Raw genomic sequence first — 20541 nt, forward strand, 5'->3', positions numbered from 1 at the left:
GAAATGGCTAGCTGGGTAGTGCTGCTCGCTTTCCCACGCATCTCATTCCTCCCCATGGGACCGGTGTGAAATGGCTAGCTGGGTAGTGCTGCTCGCTTTCCCACGCATCTCCTTCCTCCCCATGGGACCGGTGTGAAATGGCTAGCTGGGTAGTGCTGCTCGCTTTCCCACGCATCTCCTTCCTCCCCATGGGACCGGTGTGAAATGGCTAGCTGGGTAGTGCTGCTCGCTTTCCCACGCATCTCCTTCCTCCCCATGGGACCGGTGTGAAATGGCTAGCTGGGTAGTGCTGCTCGCTTTCCCACGCATCTCCTTCCTCCCCATGGGACCGGTGTGAAATGGCTAGCTGGGTAGTGCTGCTCGCTTTCCCACGCATCTCATTCCTCCCCATGGGACCGGTGTGAAATGGCTAGCTGGGTAGTGCTGCTCGCTTTCCCACGCATCTCATTCCTCCCCATGGGACCGGTGTGAAATGGCTAGTTGGGTAGTGCTGCTCGCTTTCCCACGCATCTCCTTCCTCCCCATGGGACCGGTGTGAAATGGCTAGCTGGGTAGTGCTGCTCGCTTTCCCACGCATCTCATTCCTCCCCATGGGACCGGTGTGAAATGGCTAGCTGGGTAGTGCTGCTCGCTTTCCCACGCATCTCATTCCTCCCCATGGGACCGGTGTGAAATGGCTAGTTGGGTAGTGCTGCTCGCTTTCCCACGCATCTCCTTCCTCCCCATGGGACCGGTGTGAAATGGCTAGCTGGGTAGTGCTGCTCGCTTTCCCACGCATCTCATTCCTCCCCATGGGACCGGTGTGAAATGGCTAGCTGGGTAGTGCTGCTCGCTTTCCCACGCATCTCATTCCTCCCCATGGGACCGGTGTGAAATTGTTAGCTGGGTAGTGCTGCTCGCTATTAGCGTTTCAATCGATGACGTCACTCGCTCTGAGACCTTGAAGTAGTTGTTTCCCTTGCTCTGCAGGGGTCACGGCTTTTGTGGAGCGATGGGTAACAATCTTTTGTGGGTCACTGTTGTCGATATATTCAGAGGATCCCTGGTCCGAGCCCAGGTTGGGGCAAGGAGACGGATGGAACACTGTTATACCGACAGATTCTACGGTACCAGTTATGTTTACATAGATCTGTCCATGAGAGAATAAGAAACTGCTGTTTATATAATTGTAGTGATTATTCCCCCTTTCTTTCATTCCCTTTACCTTATCATCTCTCTTCCATCTCTCCCTCCCAGGGCAGTACAGTGTTTGACTTCACAGTGGGGGAACTGTAACGCAACTCGTGCCATCACCTTCTCTGCCCTCATCTACTGCCTGCCTGCATTGTGTGCCAGGACATCCCCCTCAACCAGGTCAGTAGTGGCTCAAAGTTCTCAATTCACCACAGAAGAAAGTCTCGAACAGGAAACATATGGTAGGACCTCTGGTGGTAGATATTGGTACTACAATGTTGAAGTTTGGATGCAAGGATATGATGTGATATACACTGAGAAAGCATTACAACCACTCTTTGTCTCAGGGCTGTCTCACTCCAATCAAACTCATCATTCCCAGCAGCTCCATCCTTTAGCCCTCCAAGAATGCCGCTGTGGTGGGGGGGAATGTGCTGACGTTACAGAGGGTGGTCGATGTCATCTTCCGCGCCTATAAGGTCTGCGGCACCCCACAGGTAGGAGAGAGAGCTGTTACTGGACAGTCCTGGCACAGTTACATAACTCATAAACATCAAGACAATTGTTATCAGCCCTCTCTCTTGTTTTGTTTTTTGCCTCAGGATATGTTCTGCTTGTACACCCCTGGTGGAACGTGGATATGGTGAGGAAGACAAGCAGGCAGCTGGGTATGGAAGACCTCTTAAAAATGAGAATTTCTCAGAGGGGCAGTGTGTTTGAGTACCGCATGGCACAGGTGTGTGTGTGAGAATTAGGAACAGACCAGGGGTGGAGAGGGAAAGACCTGGAGAAACGGTTCCACAGGGAACTCCAGCACAGCGAGTATGAATGTGATGAGAGGTGTGTTCAGACACTCTGCCAAAGATGGGGACGATGAAGGCTGGAGAGAGAATTTAAAACTGCAATGCAATCATATCAGTACTGTCGTTTTTTTCCTAGACCTTGGTTCAAATCGAATTACATAAACAATGCCTTTATTTCAGCAGTCATAAACCACTAGTCGTGTTTTTAAAAGGATGCTAGCTTTGCAACCTCCTTACAGTACCTTATGAGTTTGCACAGAGAGAAGACATACGTGGAAATCCTGTCACCTATTGTGGATTTATTAGAGAACAAGTTAGGATACATATCCCTCTCTGAGCGGACCTTTAAGCTTAGTGTTTAACACACTGTCTGTGTTGTCCATCTCTATTCATCTAGTGTAACACACTGTCTGTGTTGTCCATCTCTGTTCATCTAGTGTAACACACTGTCCGTGTTGTCCATCTCTATTCATCTAATGTAACACACTGTCTGTGTTGTCCATCTCTATTCATCTAGTGTAACACACTGTCTGTGTTGTCCATCTCTATTCATCTAGTGTAACACACTGTCCGTGTTGTCCATCTCTATTCATCTAGTGTAACACACTGTCCATGTTGTCCATCTCTATTCATCTAGTGTAACACACTGTCTGTGTTGTCCATCTCTATTCATCTAGTGTAACACACTGTCTGTGTTGTCCATCTCTATTCATCTAGTGTAACACACTGTCCGTGTTGTCCATCTCTATTCATCTAGTGTAACACACTGTCTGTGTTGTCCATCTCTATTCATCTAGTGTAACACACTGTCCGTGTTGTCCATCTCTATTCATCTAATGTAACACACTGTCTGTGTTGTCCATCTCTATTCATCTAGTGTAACACACTGTCTGTGTTGTCCATCTCTATTCATCTAATGTAACACACTGTCTGTGTTGTCCATCTCTATTCATCTAGTGTAACACACTGTCTGTGTTGTCCATCTCTATTCATCTAGTGTAACACTGTCTGTGTTGTCCATCTCTATTCATCTAGTGTAACACACTGTCCATGTTGTCCATCTCTATTCATCTAGTGTAACACACTGTCCGTGTTGTCCATCTCTATTCATCTAGTGTAACACTGTCTGTGTTGTCCATCTCTATTCATCTAGTGTAACACACTGTCCATGTTGTCCATCTCTATTCATCTAGTGTAACACACTGTCTGTGTTGTCCATCTCTATTCATCTAGTGTAACACACTGTCCGTGTTGTCCATCTCTATTCATCTAGTGTAACACACTGTCTGTGTTGTCCATCTCTATTCATCTAGTGTAACACACTGTCTGTGTTGTCCATCTCTATTCATCTAGTGTAACACACTGTCTGTGTTGTCCATCTCTATTCATCTAGTGTAACGCACTGTCCGTGTTGTCCATCTCTATTCATCTAGTGTAATTGTCCATCTCTATTCATCTAGTGTAACACACTGTCTGTGTTGTCCATCTCTATTCATCTAGTGTAACACACTGTCCGTGTTGTCCATCTCTATTCATCTAGTCTAACACACTGTCTGTGTTGTCCATCTCTATTCATCTAGTGTAACACACTGTCCCTGTTGTCCATCTCTATTCATCTAGTGTAACACACTGTCTGTGTTGTCCATCTCTATTCATCTAGTGTAACACTGTCTGTGTTGTCCATCTCTATTCATCTAGTGTAACACACTGTCTGTGTTGTCCATCTCTATTCATCTAGTGTAACACACTGTCCGTGTTGTCCATCTCTATTCATCTAGTGTAACACACTGTCTGTGTTGTCCATCTCTATTCATCTAGTGTAACACACTGTCCGTGTTGTCCATCTCTATTCATCTAGTGTAACACTGTCTGTGTTGTCCATCTCCATTCATCTAGTGTAACACACTGTCCATGTTGTCCATCTCTATTCATCTAGTGTAACACTGTCTGTGTTGTCCATCTCTATTCATCTAGTGTAACACACTGTCCGTGTTGTCCATCTCTATTCATCTAGTGTAACACACTGTCTGTGTTGTCCATCTCTATTCATCTAGTGTAACACACTGTCCGTGTTGTCCATCTCTATTCATCTAGTGTAACACACTGTCTGTGTTGTCCATCTCTATTCATCTAGTGTAACACACTGTCCGTGTTGTCCATCTCTATTCATCTAGTGTAACACTGTCTGTGTTGTCCATCTCTATTCATCTAGTGTAACACACTGTCCGTGTTGTCCATCTCTATTCATCTAGTGTAACACTGTCTGTGTTGTCCATCTCTATTCATCTAGTGTAACACACTGTCCGTGTTGTCCATCTCTATTCATCTAGTGTAACACACTGTCTGTGTTGTCCATCTCTATTCATCTAGTGTAACACACTGTCCGTGTTGTCCATCTCTATTCATCAAGTGTAACACACTGTCCGTGTTGTCCATCTCTATTCATCTAGTGTAACACTGTCTGTGTTGTCCATCTCTATTCATCTAGTGTAACACACTGTCCGTGTTGTCCATCTCTATTCATCTAGTGTAACACACTGTCCGTGTTGTCCATCTCTATTCATCTAGTGTAACACACTGTCTCTGTTGTCCATCTCTATTCATCTAGTGTAACACACTGTCTGTGTTGTCCATCTCTATTCATCTAGTGTAACACACTGTCTGTGTTGTCCATCTCTATTCATCTAGTGTAACACACTGTCTGTGTTGTCCATCTCTATTCATCTAGTGTAATTGTCCATCTCTATTCATCTAGTGTAACACACTGTCTGTGTTGTCCATCTCTATTCATCTAGTGTAACACACTGTCTGTGTTGTCCATCTCTATTCATCTAGTGTAACGCACTGTCCGTGTTGTCCATCTCTATTCATCTAGTGTAATTGTCCATCTCTATTCATCTAGTGTAACACACTGTCTGTGTTGTCCATCTCTATTCATCTAGTGTAACACACTGTCCGTGTTGTCCATCTCTATTCATCTAGTCTAACACACTGTCTGTGTTGTCCATCTCTATTCATCTAGTCTACTCTAGTCTGCTGCCTCTCATCACAACTGATTTTAACCATGATGTAAAAGCAACAATATATGAAACAGATGTATGTGTCTACACTGGTGCTAACTAAGAAGACTTGAAACATTACTCTCACTTCAGTTGTACCTTCTTCAAATCTGTCCAAGTCGAGGTGTAACCGACTAGCCAACTTGTGGATCAGATCTATGCAGTCAATAACTGACTTGGATTTGTTCTCGTGTGTGTAACCTTTAGACCCCTCAAACTCAACTCTGGACCTTGAAGCCAGTTCCACTGTGTTATTTCATTGTTCCCCTTTAATCAAGGACTGATTTCGACCTGGGACACCAGGTGGGTGCAATTAATTATCAGGTAAAACAGAAAACCAGCAGGCTCCAGACCTCGTAGGGTCAGAGTTGAATACCCCTGCATTATTATACAACTGTAGTTTGGAGAATACATTTATAAAAACTTCCAGTGAACGCTTTCCGTTTATTTATATACAGTACCAGTCAAAAGTTTGGACACACCTACTCATTCCAGGGTTTTTATTTTTTACTATTTTCTACATTGTAGAATAATAGTGAAGACATCAAAACTATGAAATAACACAAATGGAATCATGTAGTAACCAAAAAAGTGTTAAACAAATCAAAATATATTTCATATTACAGATTCTTCAAAGTAGCCAACCCTTGCTATGACAGCTTTGCACACGCTTGGCCCTTGAATGAGGTGTGTCCAAACTTTTGACCGGTACTGTATATTAAAATAAATACTATTTAAAACAGTAATTTATTCCAGGGTTCTGTTACGTGAATTAAGTTATGTTCTTAAACCGAACTTCAATTTAAACTACTCAGCTTGTATATCAGAAGGTGTAAGGTTCCGGTTGAAATAAATAGACTGAGGCCCAGCTAACAATGGTCAGAACGTTTATTTATGAGAGCTCTGAAATCCTTACAATGTACAAAGCCTTTTATATTAACACACACACACACACACCCACACACACACACACACACACACACACACACACACACACACACACACACACACACACACACACACACACAAACTTACATCAGTAGAGAACTCCACCCCGCTCCACCCCGGCTGTATTTTTCCACAGTACACATACATTCCTTATCAACCTTGCCACCTGTCTTCTAATCTCCTGCCAACTAGCCGTTCCCAGGCCGTTGTTTCTCTCCCTAACTTAGGGAGGCATCTTCTCCTGTTCCTTTCCCAAGGTCGTCTTATCAACTCTGACCTGCTCATTTTGAAGTGGTAACAGTGTCTTACTCACACACAATATTGGAATATAGTTTTTAACCCATTATTATAGCCTTATTTCTAATACATTTCTACAGGTTATAGGGTTTCTGAGTGAAATCATTTAGTCAAACCTTTAATCATATAATTTCCATTACAGTTTCCCAAACTCGGTCCTGGGGCCTCCCCCTGAGTGCACATTTTGGTTTTTGCCCTAGCACTACACAGCTGATTCAATTCATTAAAGCTTGATGAGTTGGTTATTTGAATCAATCGTGTAGTGCTAGGGCAAAAAACAAAATGTGCACCCAGGGGACAGACCCAGGACCGAGCTGAATAATTCAAGAGGTTTTACAGTTGAAGTCGGAAGTTTACATACATCTTAGCCAAATACATTTAAACTCAGTTTCACAATTCCTGACATTTAATCCTAGTAATAAATCCCTGTTTTAGGTGAGTTAGGATCCCCACTTTATTTTAAGAATGTGAAATGTCAGAATAATAGTAGAGAGAATGATTTATTTCACCTTTTATTTCTTTCATCATATTCCCAGTGGGTCAGAAGTTTACATACACTCAATTACTATTTGCTAGCGTTGCCTTTAAATTCTTTAACTTGGGTCAAACATTTCGGATAGCCTTCCACAAGCTTCCCACAATAAGTTGGGTGAATTTTGTCCCATTCCTCGCGACAGCTGGTGTAACTGAGTCAGGTTTGTAGCCCTCCTTGTTCGCACACACTTTCTCAGTTCTGCCCAACAATTCTCTATAGGATTGAGCTCAGGGCTTTGTGATGGCCACTCAAATACCTTGACTTTGTTGTCCTTAAGCCATTTTGCCACAACTTTGGAAGTATGCTTGGGGTCATTGTCCATTTGGAAGACCCATTTGCGACCAAGCTTTAACTTCCTGACTGATGTCTTGAGAAGTTGCTTCAAAATAGCTACATAATTTTCCATCCTCATGATGCCATCTATTTTGTGAAGTGCACCAGTCCCTCCTGCAGCAAAGCACCCTGAAAACATGATGCTGCCACTCCCGTGCTTCAAGGTTGGGATGTTGTTCTTCGGCTTGCAAGCCTCCCCCTTTTTCCTCCAAACATAATGGTCATTATGGCCAAACAGTTCTATTTTTGTTTCATCAGACAAGAGGATATTTCTCTAAAAACTACGATCTTTGTCCCAATGTGCAGTTGCAAACCGTAGTCTGGCTTTTTTATGGTGGTTTTGGACCAGTGGCTTCTTCCTTGTTGAGCAGCCTTTCAGGTTATGTGGATATAGATACTTTTGTACCTGTTTCCTCCAGCATCTTCACAAGGTCCTTTGCTGTTGTTCTGGGATTGATTTTCACTTTTCGCACCAAAGTACATTCATCTCTAGGAGACAGAACGCGTCTCCTTCCTGAGCGGTATGACGGCTGCGTGGTCCCATGGTGTTTATACTTGCATACTATTGTTTGTACAGATGAACGTGGTACCTTCAGGCATTTGGAAATTGCTCCCAATGATGAACCAGACTTGTGGAGGTCTACAATTTATTTTCAGAGGTCTTGGCTGATTTCTTTTGATTTTCCCATGATGTCAAGCAAAGAGGCACTGAGTTTGAAGGTAGGCCTTGAAATACATCCAGAGGTACACCTCCAATTGACTCAAATGATGTCAATTAGCCTATCAGAAGCTTCTAAAGCCATGACATAATTTTCTGGAATTTTACAAGCTGTTTAAAGGCACAGTCAACTTAGTGTATGTAAACTTCTGACCCACTGGAATTGTGATACAGTCAATTATAAGTGAAATAATCTGTAAACAATTGTTGGAAAAATTATGACTCCAACCTAAGTCTATGTAAACTTCAACTGTAGCTGTGAGAGCACAGCCCTGACCACATAGACCCAGGGAAAGTAGTTCTCATCCAAACCAAGCAAAATGACCGACCCATCTATGTTTGCTGTTATTGCACTGCCACCCTGTGTTCAGAACACCACATGGGGGTTTCCCAACCCTCTCCTCTGCCTGCCCCCCCCCCCCCCAATATGTTTCACATTTTAGTTAACCCAACACTGCCACACCTGATTCAATTAGTCAAAGCCTTGATGATTAATTGAATCTTGTTTGCCAGTTTAGGGGTAAAACAAAAAGGTGAAATAACTGGGGGGGACCCTGCACCATGACACCCAAATGTTACACAACATAACCTGAGTCATGAAGGGGCCATGAGCTATGGGAATGATTACAATGATTTTCCTCTCAGGCCTCAGTTACACCACCAACCACTGCATGGTGTCTAGGTTTACAGTATCTGTCATTCTAACTCAATTCAAACTTCTAAAATAATAAATCCCAAACCAGCCTCCAATATGAATTCCAGGGAGTTACAGGGTGTTCTGGGAGAGATAAGGAGACCCAGCAGAAGGATTGGCATGTGGGGCTGAGAGGCAGGAGGGTTGGAGTGTGGTGGGGCTGAGCGGCAGGAGGGTTGGGAGTGTGGTGGGGCTGAGAGGCAGGAGGGTTGGGAGTGTGGTGGGGCTGAGCGGCAGGAGGGTTGGAAGTGTGGTGGGGCTGAGAGGCAGGAGGGTTGGGAGTGTGGTGGGGCTGAGCGGCAGGAGGGTTGGGAGTGTGGTGGGGCTGAGCGGCAGGAGGGTTGGGAGTGTGGTGGGTCTGAGAGGCAGGAGGGTTGGGAGTGTGGTGGGGCTGAGAGGCAGGAGGGTTGGGAGTGTGGTGGGGCTGAGCGGCAGGAGGGTTGGGAGTGTGGTGGGGCTGAGCGGCAGGAGGGTTGGGAGTGTGGTGGGGCTGAGAGGCAGGAGGGTTGGGAGTGTGGTGGGGCTGAGAGGCAGGAGGGTGGGAGGGTGGTGGGGCTGAGAGGCAGGAGGGTTGGAGTGTGGTGGGGCTGAGAGGCAGGAGGGTTGGAGTGTGGTGGGGCTGAGAGGTAGGAGGGTTGGAGTGTGGTGGGGCTGAGAGGTAGGAGGGTTGGACTGTGGTGGGGCTGAGAGGTAGGAGGGTTGGACTGTGGTGGGGCTGAGAGTTTTCAGTGTCTATGATGATAAGGGGAGAGGAGGGGGTGCAGGCCCAAGGCAGGCATGCATGGAGAATAGATTGGGAGATAGTGAGCATTGATGTTCCAGCAGCAGGACGTTGGTAGAGTGATGTAAATCAGATGTTAAGGAGTGACGTGGGACCTTACAGCTGGTGCTGTGGACCACGGATCCAAGACAAGAAAATCAAAAAATTCATGGATCACAATTCCTGTGGTAAAAATGTTAGTCACACCCAAAGAGATATCCTAAAACTCTGCCCCCTCCCAGTGAGAGGATATCTGCCTACGCACCAGGAAAGACAACTTGGAGACTCTCTACAAGTATTTCTTCAGTAATAGCCAGTATTGTACACTAATACAGGGATAAAGTCGATTAACATTTAGGGGTGAACCCACATGACATCAATCTTTAGCGGCACCGGACCACCAAGTCTAGGACCAAAAGTCTCCTTAACAGTTTCTACCCCCAAGCCATAAGAATGCTGAACAGCTAATCAAATGGCCACCTGGACTATTTACATTGACTCACCCTTTGTTTTTACACTGCTGCTACTCGCCGTTTATTATCTATGCATAGTCACTTTACAAATGACCTCGACTAACTTGTACATTGACTCGGTACCGGAACCCCCTGTATAGCCTCGTTATAGTTATGTACATTTCTTGTTACTTTATTTGTTTACTTTAGTTTATTTAGTAAATATTGTATTAACTCCATTTGTTGAACTGCATTGTGGGTTAAGGGCTTGTAAGTAAGCATTTCACAGTAAGGTCTACTACACCTGTTGTATTCGGCTCATGTGACAAATAAAATGTGATTTAGACTAGAATAACAGCTACCGTTAACAGTAACCCTTATATAAATAAGCCTTTTAGAGCTGGCTGGGGGGAGTCAAGCTTTTTGTCAGGCAGGCAGACAGTAAGATCACATTGTCTTGTGTTGTAACACTGGGACATCTCTATAGGACAAAGAATACAAGGCATCCGACACTGAACTTTAACTCTGAACCAATTACGCACAGCTCATCTCAAGTCAGGGACAAACACTCAATTTTGGTTGAACCATCTGAACAAACACACCTAACTGGAGTAAGAGGCAGTGATACACTGGGCTCTGATGAGACAAGACGACCAACACAGCACACACACAAAGACAAAGAGCTCCCTCTTCACTTAGGTGAGGCTTAGAAAACCCCACTTCTCTGTTTTCCTAAGGCTCTTGGCACTGGACTAGCACATGTGCAATATTGAAAAGCGCCATGTCTTTTCCTTAATGAATACTATCAAAGCCAACAGTTGAGTGAAAGAAAACATTTTATTTCATACCCTGTGAAGAAAAAGCTGACGTTCCAATAATTGCTTCATGTGCAGTTTTAAATCTTAAATACTGTACAAGCTTTTCAAAAGACAACCATAAAAACAAAAGGGAAGAAAATACTTTTCCTCTGGAAAAAATTCCACTGAAAAAAAACACATTCAATAGTCGAGGTAGGCAACATTGAAGAGAGATTTCTTAAAAGGAAAAATGATTCACATTGACAATACAATCGTGCAAATGCGGGCAGTGCAACATCCCTGTATTAACTGGTTTCATAAGAATGAGGTAGATATTAGTGGTTGTATATTTGAGGTAGATATTAGTGGTTTTATATTTGAGGTAGATATTAGTGGTTGTATATTTGAGGGAGATATTAGTGGTTGTATATTTGAGGGAGATATTAGTGGTTGTATATTTGAAGTAGATATTAGTGGTTGTACATTTGAGGTAGATATTAGTGGTTGTACATTTGAGGTAGATATTAGTGGTTGTACATTTGAGGTAGATATTAGTGGTTGAACATTTGAATTTACAATTTGGTCTTCTGTAAACATTTAATAAATGTATACGGTGGACACTGAGTTAAGTTTGTACTAATAGGGCATTCTTATCCCTGCATTGCACTTACAATATGTTTGGTGCTGGTTTGATTTGAGTCATAGTCAATAATGGGGATACCGTCTGAGAGGGGGTCCACTCTGCAGGGCATACTGACCAGCAGGCTGGTGAGACGACTGATTGGGTGGACCCAGCACATCAAACACACTCTTGTTGGGCGGTACTGACTGGAGCATAGTGTCCAGGTCCATAATGAGGGGAGGGCGCCCACTGGGTAAGAGGGGCCAGTAGGGATGACCTACAAAATGGCTGGATGTGACAGGAGGCCCTCCGTAACCATACAGAGGCATCCCCAGAGGCATCAGAGGGCTTCCGTTAAAACGCATGCTGGGCGGGGCCACAGCATTGGGCGGTGTGTACTTGGCATATGAGGTGGGAAGTTCCCAGGGAGCGGGGCAGCCTCGGCGGGCAGTCTTGTGTGGAGGGGGCCTGCAGTCCTCGTACCCGTCTGATCCCGCCTCGCCCACCTGCTTCCTGCCTTGCGACACACCCCTCCAGTCCTCATCGGATGAAGAGGCGGGGCTGACGGAGCTTGCTGAGGCGCTGCGGGCGGAGGAGGAGTAGCGAGCACATGGAGGAGGGGAGGGGCGAGTGTGAGGCTCAACCCCCCAGCAGTCCCTGCCCCTGTCGGGTTCTCCTGCGTCGCTGGCCGGCCTCAGGCTGTGGAGGAGGGAGTCAATGGCAAAGGACGAGTCCAGCTTGGGCCGGGACAGGTCCTCCTGAGAGGGGGAGAGTTGTCTGGTGGGCATGGGGGGTAGAGTGGTGAAAGAGGGGCCGGGAGGGGGGGTTGTGATGGGTCCTCGGGGTAGAACAATGATTGGTGGTGGTGGGGGGGCCGGGGACTCTGCATCTGGCTTATGTTGGTGCCCATGCAGGATGTAAGGAGCGAGATCCTGGGCGAAGATGGTCTCATCCTGGCGTGACACAGCAGTGTTCTGCCTCTTGAGGAGCTCCAGAGGCACCCGGCTCACCTCCACGGCCCAGAAGTTCCCCTTCCCCTGGGGCTTCCCAGGATCCTTCAGTACCTACAGGGACCAGGAGTGACAGACAGCGGTGAGATCAAAAGTATAGTACAACCTGAAAACCAGTCAGACAGGATCTCCCCAGTTTCACATCTCATAATTTGCTAGAATGATTTGCTTCATCTAATGTTTCATAAAGCACTGCAGTGGCTTTCGAAAGGCTACACAGGTAGTCTAGTGGTTAAGCGCGTTGGGCCAGTAACCGAAAGGTCGCTGGTTCGAATTCCCGAGCCAACTAGGTGAAAAATCTGCCAATATGCCACTGAGCAAGGCACTCAACCCTAATTGCTCCTGTAAGTCGCTCTGGAAAAGAGTGTCTGCTAAATGACTAACATGTAATACGTATACTTGCTTGTAGGTTGTTTGGATTCTAGAATCAAAGTGTATTTGAGCCCACTGATTGACATAACAATAAAGAAGACACACCTTAACAAAGCAGTCATAGGAAGAGAGGTTGTGTCGCACTGAGTCCCGCCAGCCTTTGTAGTTCCCATTAAAAAAAGGGAAAAGTGTACTGATCTCCTTTAGAATCTGGGGAGAGACAATAAGAAAGGAGTCAACTTGCATCAATGGGTGTCTGCATTAAACAGTCAAATTAACAGACTATATTAAAGAGATACTGTATATGAGTGAAAACATGATTGCAGCCTTTTCATAGGCCTATAATCCAAAACTGAACTGAACTGTAGGACTGTTAGCCTACACAGAGAGCTATCATCGACTGTTTCTTATCAACTCAACCAACTCCAGCTGATACATCTCAGTGTCTGGTTTCACTGTATGCTGCTATCCTTAACAAAACAAACCCAGAAAAGCATGGCAGTCACTTGAAGTGGGCCAAGAGGTTACTAGCTTACTCTGTTTAGCGTCAAATGATTGTACTATTCTGTCTGTTTAATGCAATCGAACTTCGTATACCTACCCCTACAAAGACCGTTTTTTAAAACTTGCGATAAGACAGAATCCCCGATTAGAAATTTTTAAAGTATATCAACTTTCTTTGCTGAAACTTAAATAATACATTAAAATAACAATGATTACCAGCCAAAATGTACACAAATAACCATGCGTAATTTGTCCTAAATTGACCAAAATTTACAATTTATTCTAAACTCGCATGTCCGCACACAAACTCACTTTACCTCAGACAACGTAAGCTTCTTCTCTGGAGAGTTTTGGATGACCATGGTAATCATTGCGAGGTAAGAGTAGGGTGGTTTGGGGTAGCGCTGATAGTTTTTTTTCTTTCCACCTTTGCCATTTTTCTTCTGGTCCCAAAATTCCTCCTTGATCGGCCCATCTTTGTTGAGCTCGGGCGACGGCTGGTAGGATGACCCGGGCGGTCCGTGGTGGTTTGGCAGCATCGCTTTATCCATGGGCGCTATGGCCCAGCTGAACTGGGCAGGGGCAAGCTTTTCCAGCCGTGGAGGCTGTTGGACTGGCACCTGGGTCGAGTAGGAAGGCCCGTGTTGGGCTGCAGAGCTCCGCGCTGTGGCAATCAGAGGATGGATCTCGAAGTCAAGTTGATGGTCGTGGTGGCCTCCCAGGCTAGGAGAGCGCAGGTAGGAGAGCGGATGGTGCCAGCAGGCTCTGACCCCCCCCAGTGCTTTGTCATGCTGATCATCCAGGGGGCTGCACTGTCGGGCAGGAGGGGGAGGGAGTCGGTTCGTAACCTCTGGCAGACTGTTGGCTCCAGGCCACCTCTATTTAAAGAGCAAACAATTAACAGCTTCATGTAAATCCCGCTGCGTAATCGAGGAGAGAATGAAGCGCTATCTGCGGGCAGAACGGGGGGGGGGTCTGTGTGTGCGAGAGAGAAAGACAGTAAATCTGTAAATAACCCCTCGGACAAATCAACTGGCAATTTACCACAGCGTTCCTTTTGGCAATGGTGTCCCAAAACTTTTACGCAGCAGGTGCGCACGGGAGTGAGCTTCTTATACCCACACAGATTATCCAAATTGTGTTGCGTTGTATATCAGTCCACTTGAATGTTCCTTTTGAATCATTAGCCCCCCATACAAATGGGTGTTTGTGGTGGACACCTTTATGTCAATCAGGGGGGGGCCCCCTTACACAAGGTATTGGGGGTCATACTGAGAAAGGTGTCCACCACAAACACCCATCTCATTTTCTTAATTGTTGAGACTTGCTTACAGTAAGCACAGATTGTGTAGAGGTGTTCCAATGTCACTAGTATATCAGTCGCCAACGTGACCCATATAAAAGAGGTAGGAGACTCCAGAGATTTGAGAATGAAAGTAGAACGTTGGAGTGGGGGGAGGGAACGAACGAGAGTGGCCCACAAGCAGAGAGGGAAAAACAAACCGAGGAATTTTGGGTGAGCCTTTCATTCAATCAACAATTTATGGCAAGCAATATACATAGCACAGCTAATATACAAACATTGAGGGATTAACACCCTCTGCCCACTAAACAGATACACTGAACGAAGATAGATAGATAAATATTAGGCGTACTTCTCAATAATTGTGTTGCTGATTTGTTGTGCCATTGTGACAAATTGTCAAAAGTAATAGATCACATTAGGCTATAGTAACTGCACGGAAAAAATAGGCAGTCCTGTACACCATATTTATTACAAAACAGTATATTATTGTAGCCTATTATAAAATATATATTTATTATCTAAATATATGGCTCTGCGTGTAAAATAGATGTTCTTATTCAAAAGCATATTAAAACTTCTGAGAGTACTCAAACGCAGGGACAGTGCAGGAGCGTACCAGTTTGGGTGTAGGCTATTTGCGCACAGTAGGAAGTCCCTTGAGAATATGCAGTGCGAGTCCAACGTGAAAGAATAGTTTCGGGAATGCGTATCTCTTTTGTGAAAGTTAATGTAGTGCTAATGCCCAAGCTCTTACTTCTCAGCAAGACCGTGAAAACAAGTTGGATTAGCCAGATTTTCATTGGCAGGAAGACTAACCGTCTCGTTTCAGGGATGGCCTACTATTTAGCGTGCGAGGACATGCAATCGACGATTCAATACCATCCATGATCGCCAAGTGGTGGGGATATCATCTCGTTCCGATTTATGCACATGTTTAATTTAAATATAGGCAACGCAGAAGCTGTTAAAGGCCACGTTATGATGAAGGCTATCTAACCAAGTGAAAGTTTCAATTAATTAACTGGGCCCATTGAGACAATTAAGCAGACCAATATGGGGAGAAAATTGCACTTTCTAATAAATACATTTTGAATAAATGAATGTATGTATAATATATGAAAGTGTGAAAGGAGTTGTAGCCTAGGCCTGAAGTGGTTTTTTTAATGTCAACCATCATGTCTTCGATCTTACCGTGTAGAAATCGAAAGTCAAATGTTTCAAATTAGAGTGAAGATGATATGGAAAGGTACAGGAGACCATTGTGCATTCATGCTGTCCTCACCTGCCTGGCACATGTTCTAATTGCTCCAATGTGATCTCTCGTTTCCAATTGGTTGTAATCAACCAACGCTTCCTATTATGTTTTTGACACGTTTTCCATGACAAACACAATTTTGAAAGTATTATGAAACCAAAATGTCCTTGGTTCATTTGGTATTTATAGAATAATAATGTGATATAGTTACTAAAGAAGAACTAACATTTTATTCTCTGCTGTTCAGAAACTCGTTAGGACATTTGTGTAGAGACAATGTTCAGGCCAAAATAGATACTTTGGCATTGTGCCCTGATTACTGTTAAAATGAGAAAATGAAGGATAATAGGTGTGTCCAAACTATTACTGCTCTCTGTAGTAGGCCTAAAAGTCAATAAATGCTCAGTGTTTTTGCAGTTACACTGCAGTGCCATGGCAAGTATGAAGATCTCAACAAAATGACAGAAATTATACAGATATATAGTTTGTCCGAAATACTAAAGTTCACTTCATTGTATCTTTTAAGGGTTCATATCTGCAGTTTTTGTGAGGTTTGCTAACAAACATAGAAACTTACATTTTGACAAATATATTCAAGTTGCACACTATTCTTTATTCCAAAGTTGTGCAAAACAGGTAGATTTGAATACATGCTGCAATCACTTCCAGGATGTTGAAGTGACAAAAGGGGTTTTGGTTGGAAGGTGAAAACGGTGTGCCAATGAATAGAGTAGCTTACAGGATTGGAATGGGGTGTACAGATGTCAGGACTAAAGAGAGTAGGTTTAGTCCTGCTGGGAGAGAGGAGTCTCTGTCTTTGTCCCCCTGAAGCTTTCAAATAAGGGACAAATTCCATGTCTGAATCAACTGCAGACATTTTAAAGGTGTTCTCAGTCAGGATGCACAATCCTCTGGTTTGGATAAGACAAAGACAAAGCTTTTGGTGTGAGAAACAGAAATTGAGAGCATTGCACAGCATGGATGATCCACATGAACTAAAACCATGCAATCCCAATATCCTATTTAAGTGATCTTGAATCAGTACACTTCATGAAATAATTGTCATCTTTCTTTTCCCGAGCTTCCTATTACTGATCATATCTAAACAATGGTGCCTCAACAAGTACAATAAAATATAATTTCCCCACCGATCACAGAACAATTTAGAAAACACAGGGATTGCATGATTATATAATTCCCAACGCATCAGTCATTGAGTGAAATACTACAAGAGAAGCTTCACATTTCCTGTGTCCAGTCCTCTGCAGAATGTTACTCCAGTGTTGATCGGGGAGGTCAGTAGTTCAGCAGATTGTCCTCGCCTGGGACTTTTCCCAGGATGCTCTATCAGTCCAACCTACCTCAAGCAGAATAGGCCTACTACATTTTGATTAAGGGCCTACTATATATCAAATAAGTTTTGATTCAGGTCAAATTTACTAGACCATGTTAACTAAATCTCATCAGATGAACATCAGACAATGTTTTGATTCTTATGCAACTATCTGACCAGCGACCACCAAATCACTCCCTTCTCAGATGTATTATCATGCCCTTGCTATGTTCATTCTTACATTTACATTTTAGTCATTTAGCATACGCTCTTATCCAGAGCAACTTACAGTAGTGAATGCATACATTTCATTTCATCATTTAAAAAAAAAAAAAATCTGTGCTGGCCCCCTGTGGGAATCAAACCCACAACCCTGGTGTTGCAAACACCATGCTCTACCAACTGAGCTACAGGGAAGGCTGTATTCTCTGATAGATACAACACCCTCCCTTTTTACAACTGAAAAAGATAACATACTGTACCTACCCCCACATTACCTGCTCACAGACTCTGTCTTACGTCAAGAACATATCTTATCTCTGATAGGGTAGGAGACTTTATATCACTGTATGGTATGTTTCAGGTTCTTTCCATATGATTTCAATCATGTTCAGGTGATAGAGAAGCTCAAAATTGAGACTTTTTGCATACCCCACCCTACCATGAGACATCCATGTCTTCATCACTTTAAAAAGATAAACGTTTTTTTAAATATTGTATTTCTAACCTTTAACATCTTATCTTAAAACGAGTAAACTCTGATTTGTTTCATGTTGCCTAGAAGGCCAGCATCCTGGAGTCACCTCTTCACTGTTGACAATGAGACTGGTGTATTGCAGGTACTATTTAATGAAGCTGCCAGTTGAGGACTTGTGAGGCGTCTGTTTCTCAAACTAGACACTCTAATGTACTTGTCCTCTTGCTCAGTTGTTCACGTCTGTTTCTCAAACTAGACACTCTAATGTACTTGTCCTCTTGCTCAGTTGTTCACCGGGGCCTCCCACTCCTCTTTCTATTCTGGTTAGAGCCAGTTTGCGCTGTTCTGTGAAGGGAGTAGTACACAGCATTGTACGAGATCTTCAGTTTCTTGGCAATTTCTCGCATGGAATAGCCTTAGTTTCTCAGAAAAAGAATAGACTGACGAGTTTCAGAAGGAAGTTCTTTGTTTCTGGCCATTTTGAGCCTGTAATTGAACCCACAATGCTCCAGATACTCGACTAGACTAAAGAAGGCCAGTATTATTGCTTCTTTAATCAGAACAACAGTTTTCAGCTGTGTTAACATAATTGCAAAAGGGTTTTCTAATGATCAATTAGCCTTTTAAAATGATAAACTTGGATTAGCTAACACAACATGCCAACACAGGAGTGATGGTTGCTGATAATGGGCCAGTGTACACCTATGTAGATATTCCATAAAAGATCAGCCGATTCCAGCTACAATAGTCATTTACAACATTAACAAGGTCTACACTGTATTTCTGATCAATTTGATGTTATTTTAATGGGCCATAAAATGTGCTTTTCTTTCAAAAGCAAGGACATTTCTAAGTGACCCCAAACTTTTGAACGGTAGTGTATGTTGTAGCTTAGAGACCTTATTTTGCGTCATCAAACGTGTTTGTGTTGTGCCCACCATTGGTTGAAAAACAGCATGCTCTTGAATACACGGTGGGTGTCATGTTTTGGCTGATACATGAACTAAAATGTCAATGAAAACAGACATTTTGACTATCAAATGGTACCACAAAGATGGTTGGAGGTCCACACATCAGAGAATGTTGACTCGGAATATCCATTGTCTTAAAATAAACTGTAAATATTCCATAGAAAACCTATTGAAATTATAGAAATATAGATACTAGAATAGACATTCCCATTCAAGTTGACATTTGATGGTGGGTGGACTGATGGCCAATGGTGGAGAAGTACCCAATTCTCATACTTGAGTAAAAGTAAAGATACCTTAATAGAAAATGACTAAAGTGAAAGTCACCCAGTAAAATACTACTTGAGTAAAAGTCAAAAGGTATTTGATACTTAAGTATCAAAAGTAAATGTAATTGCTCAAATATACTTAAGTATCAAAAGAAAGTAAAAGTATTAATCATTTCACATGGCTTATTTTAAGCAAACCAGACGGCTCAATTTTCTTGGTTTTAACATTTATGGATAGCCAGGGGCACACTCCAACACTCATACATAATTTACAAACGATGCATTTGTGTTTAGTGAGTCCCCCAGAACAGAGGCAGTAGGGATGACCAGGGATGTTCTCTTGATAAGTGTGTGATTTGGACAATTTTCCAGTACTCTTAAGCATTTAAAATGTAACGAGTACTTTTGGGTGTCAGGAAAAGTGTATGGAGTAAAAGTACATTATTTTATTTAGAAATGTAGTGAAGTAAAAGTTTAAAGTTGTCAAATATAAATAGTAACGTACAGATACCCAAAAAAAACGACTTAAGTAGTACTTTAAAGTATTTTTACTTAAGTATTTTACACCTCTGCTGGCGGCCATCTATATGGCAGTAATTGAAACTTAAAAATCAAATTAAATGCCAATTTCAATAGTGTACCAGCTAAATTGCAGTGGTCTTAAGGGATAGGTCCATTCTATTAATTATTTTTCTGTGATTGAAATGACACCAACACTGTATTCAAGAGAATACTGTGTCTCAACCAAGGATTTATATATAATGGTTTATATACATCATTGTTCTCAACCGATGATGGGCATAACACAAACACTTCAGACAATGTAAAATAGGGTCTAATATACAACATCTGAAAATGACAAAATTCAGAGTTCACACTAATTTGATAATTGACGTTGAAAATTAAATAACAATGTTGTGGTTTTTTTCTCAAGAAATTATAAAATAGTTTGACAATCCTATTTCTAAGATTTCAAAATCTATTAAACTCAACCTTTAATCTTCCTCAGTGATTAAGACATGGATGTGTCGTGGTTGCCTGACGACAAAAGGAATTATTCTGCTGCCCTACAGTACATTCAGAAAGTCTTCAGACCCTTTGACTTTTTCCCCATTTTGTTTTGTTACAGCCTTATTCTAAAATTGATTAAATCGTTTTTTCCCCTCATCAATCTACACACAAACCTGTTTTTGCTTTGTTATTATGCGGTATTGTGTGTAGATTGATGAGGAAAATGTTTTATTTAATACATTTTAGAATAAGGTTGTAACGTAACAAAATGTGGAAAAAGTCAAGGGGTCTGAATACTTTCCGAAGCCGCTGTATGTCCGCTACATACTTCATTGAGGAGTAGAAACGAACGTCCCTGGGCGTGGCGTAGCGTTTGCCCGGCGCAAGGAGTTTGAGTAGCCAGGCAAGTCTCATGGTAGTGTGGGGTATGCGAAACGGGTCGACTTTGAGCACCTCTTTCTCCTGAATGTTTTGGCATTCGGTTCCAAAAAGTAACTTTCTGACCTCTACCATGACCAAACATGTTTGGAAGGTTTCGTTCAAATCTAAAGGGGTGCAGTCAGAAAGTGATTGAATTCATACGACCCTTCAACAATTTATTATTTTGGTAGGATATATTTTT

General features: G+C 43.0%; 1 protein-coding gene across 1 annotated transcript; it reads right to left on the reverse strand.

The window, feature by feature from the left end:
* Positions 1 to 10857: 10857 nt before the first annotated feature.
* Positions 10858 to 20333, reverse strand: LOC106590409 (forkhead box protein H1). Its single transcript, XM_014181402.3, has 4 exons — positions 20217 to 20333; positions 13395 to 13889; positions 12679 to 12783; positions 10858 to 12255 (listed from the first exon to the last, which is right to left on the reverse strand). The coding sequence occupies exons 1-4, from the start codon at positions 20331 to 20333 to the stop codon at positions 11275 to 11277; spliced, it is 1698 nt and encodes a 565-aa protein (XP_014036877.2). The 3' UTR covers positions 10858 to 11274.
* Between the last annotated feature and the right edge of the window lie 208 nt (positions 20334 to 20541).

The sequence above is a fragment of the Salmo salar genome, chromosome 29 (genome assembly GCF_965601325.2).
Source record: "Salmo salar chromosome 29, fSalSal1, whole genome shotgun sequence".
Taxonomy (NCBI): Eukaryota; Metazoa; Chordata; class Actinopteri; order Salmoniformes; family Salmonidae; genus Salmo; species Salmo salar.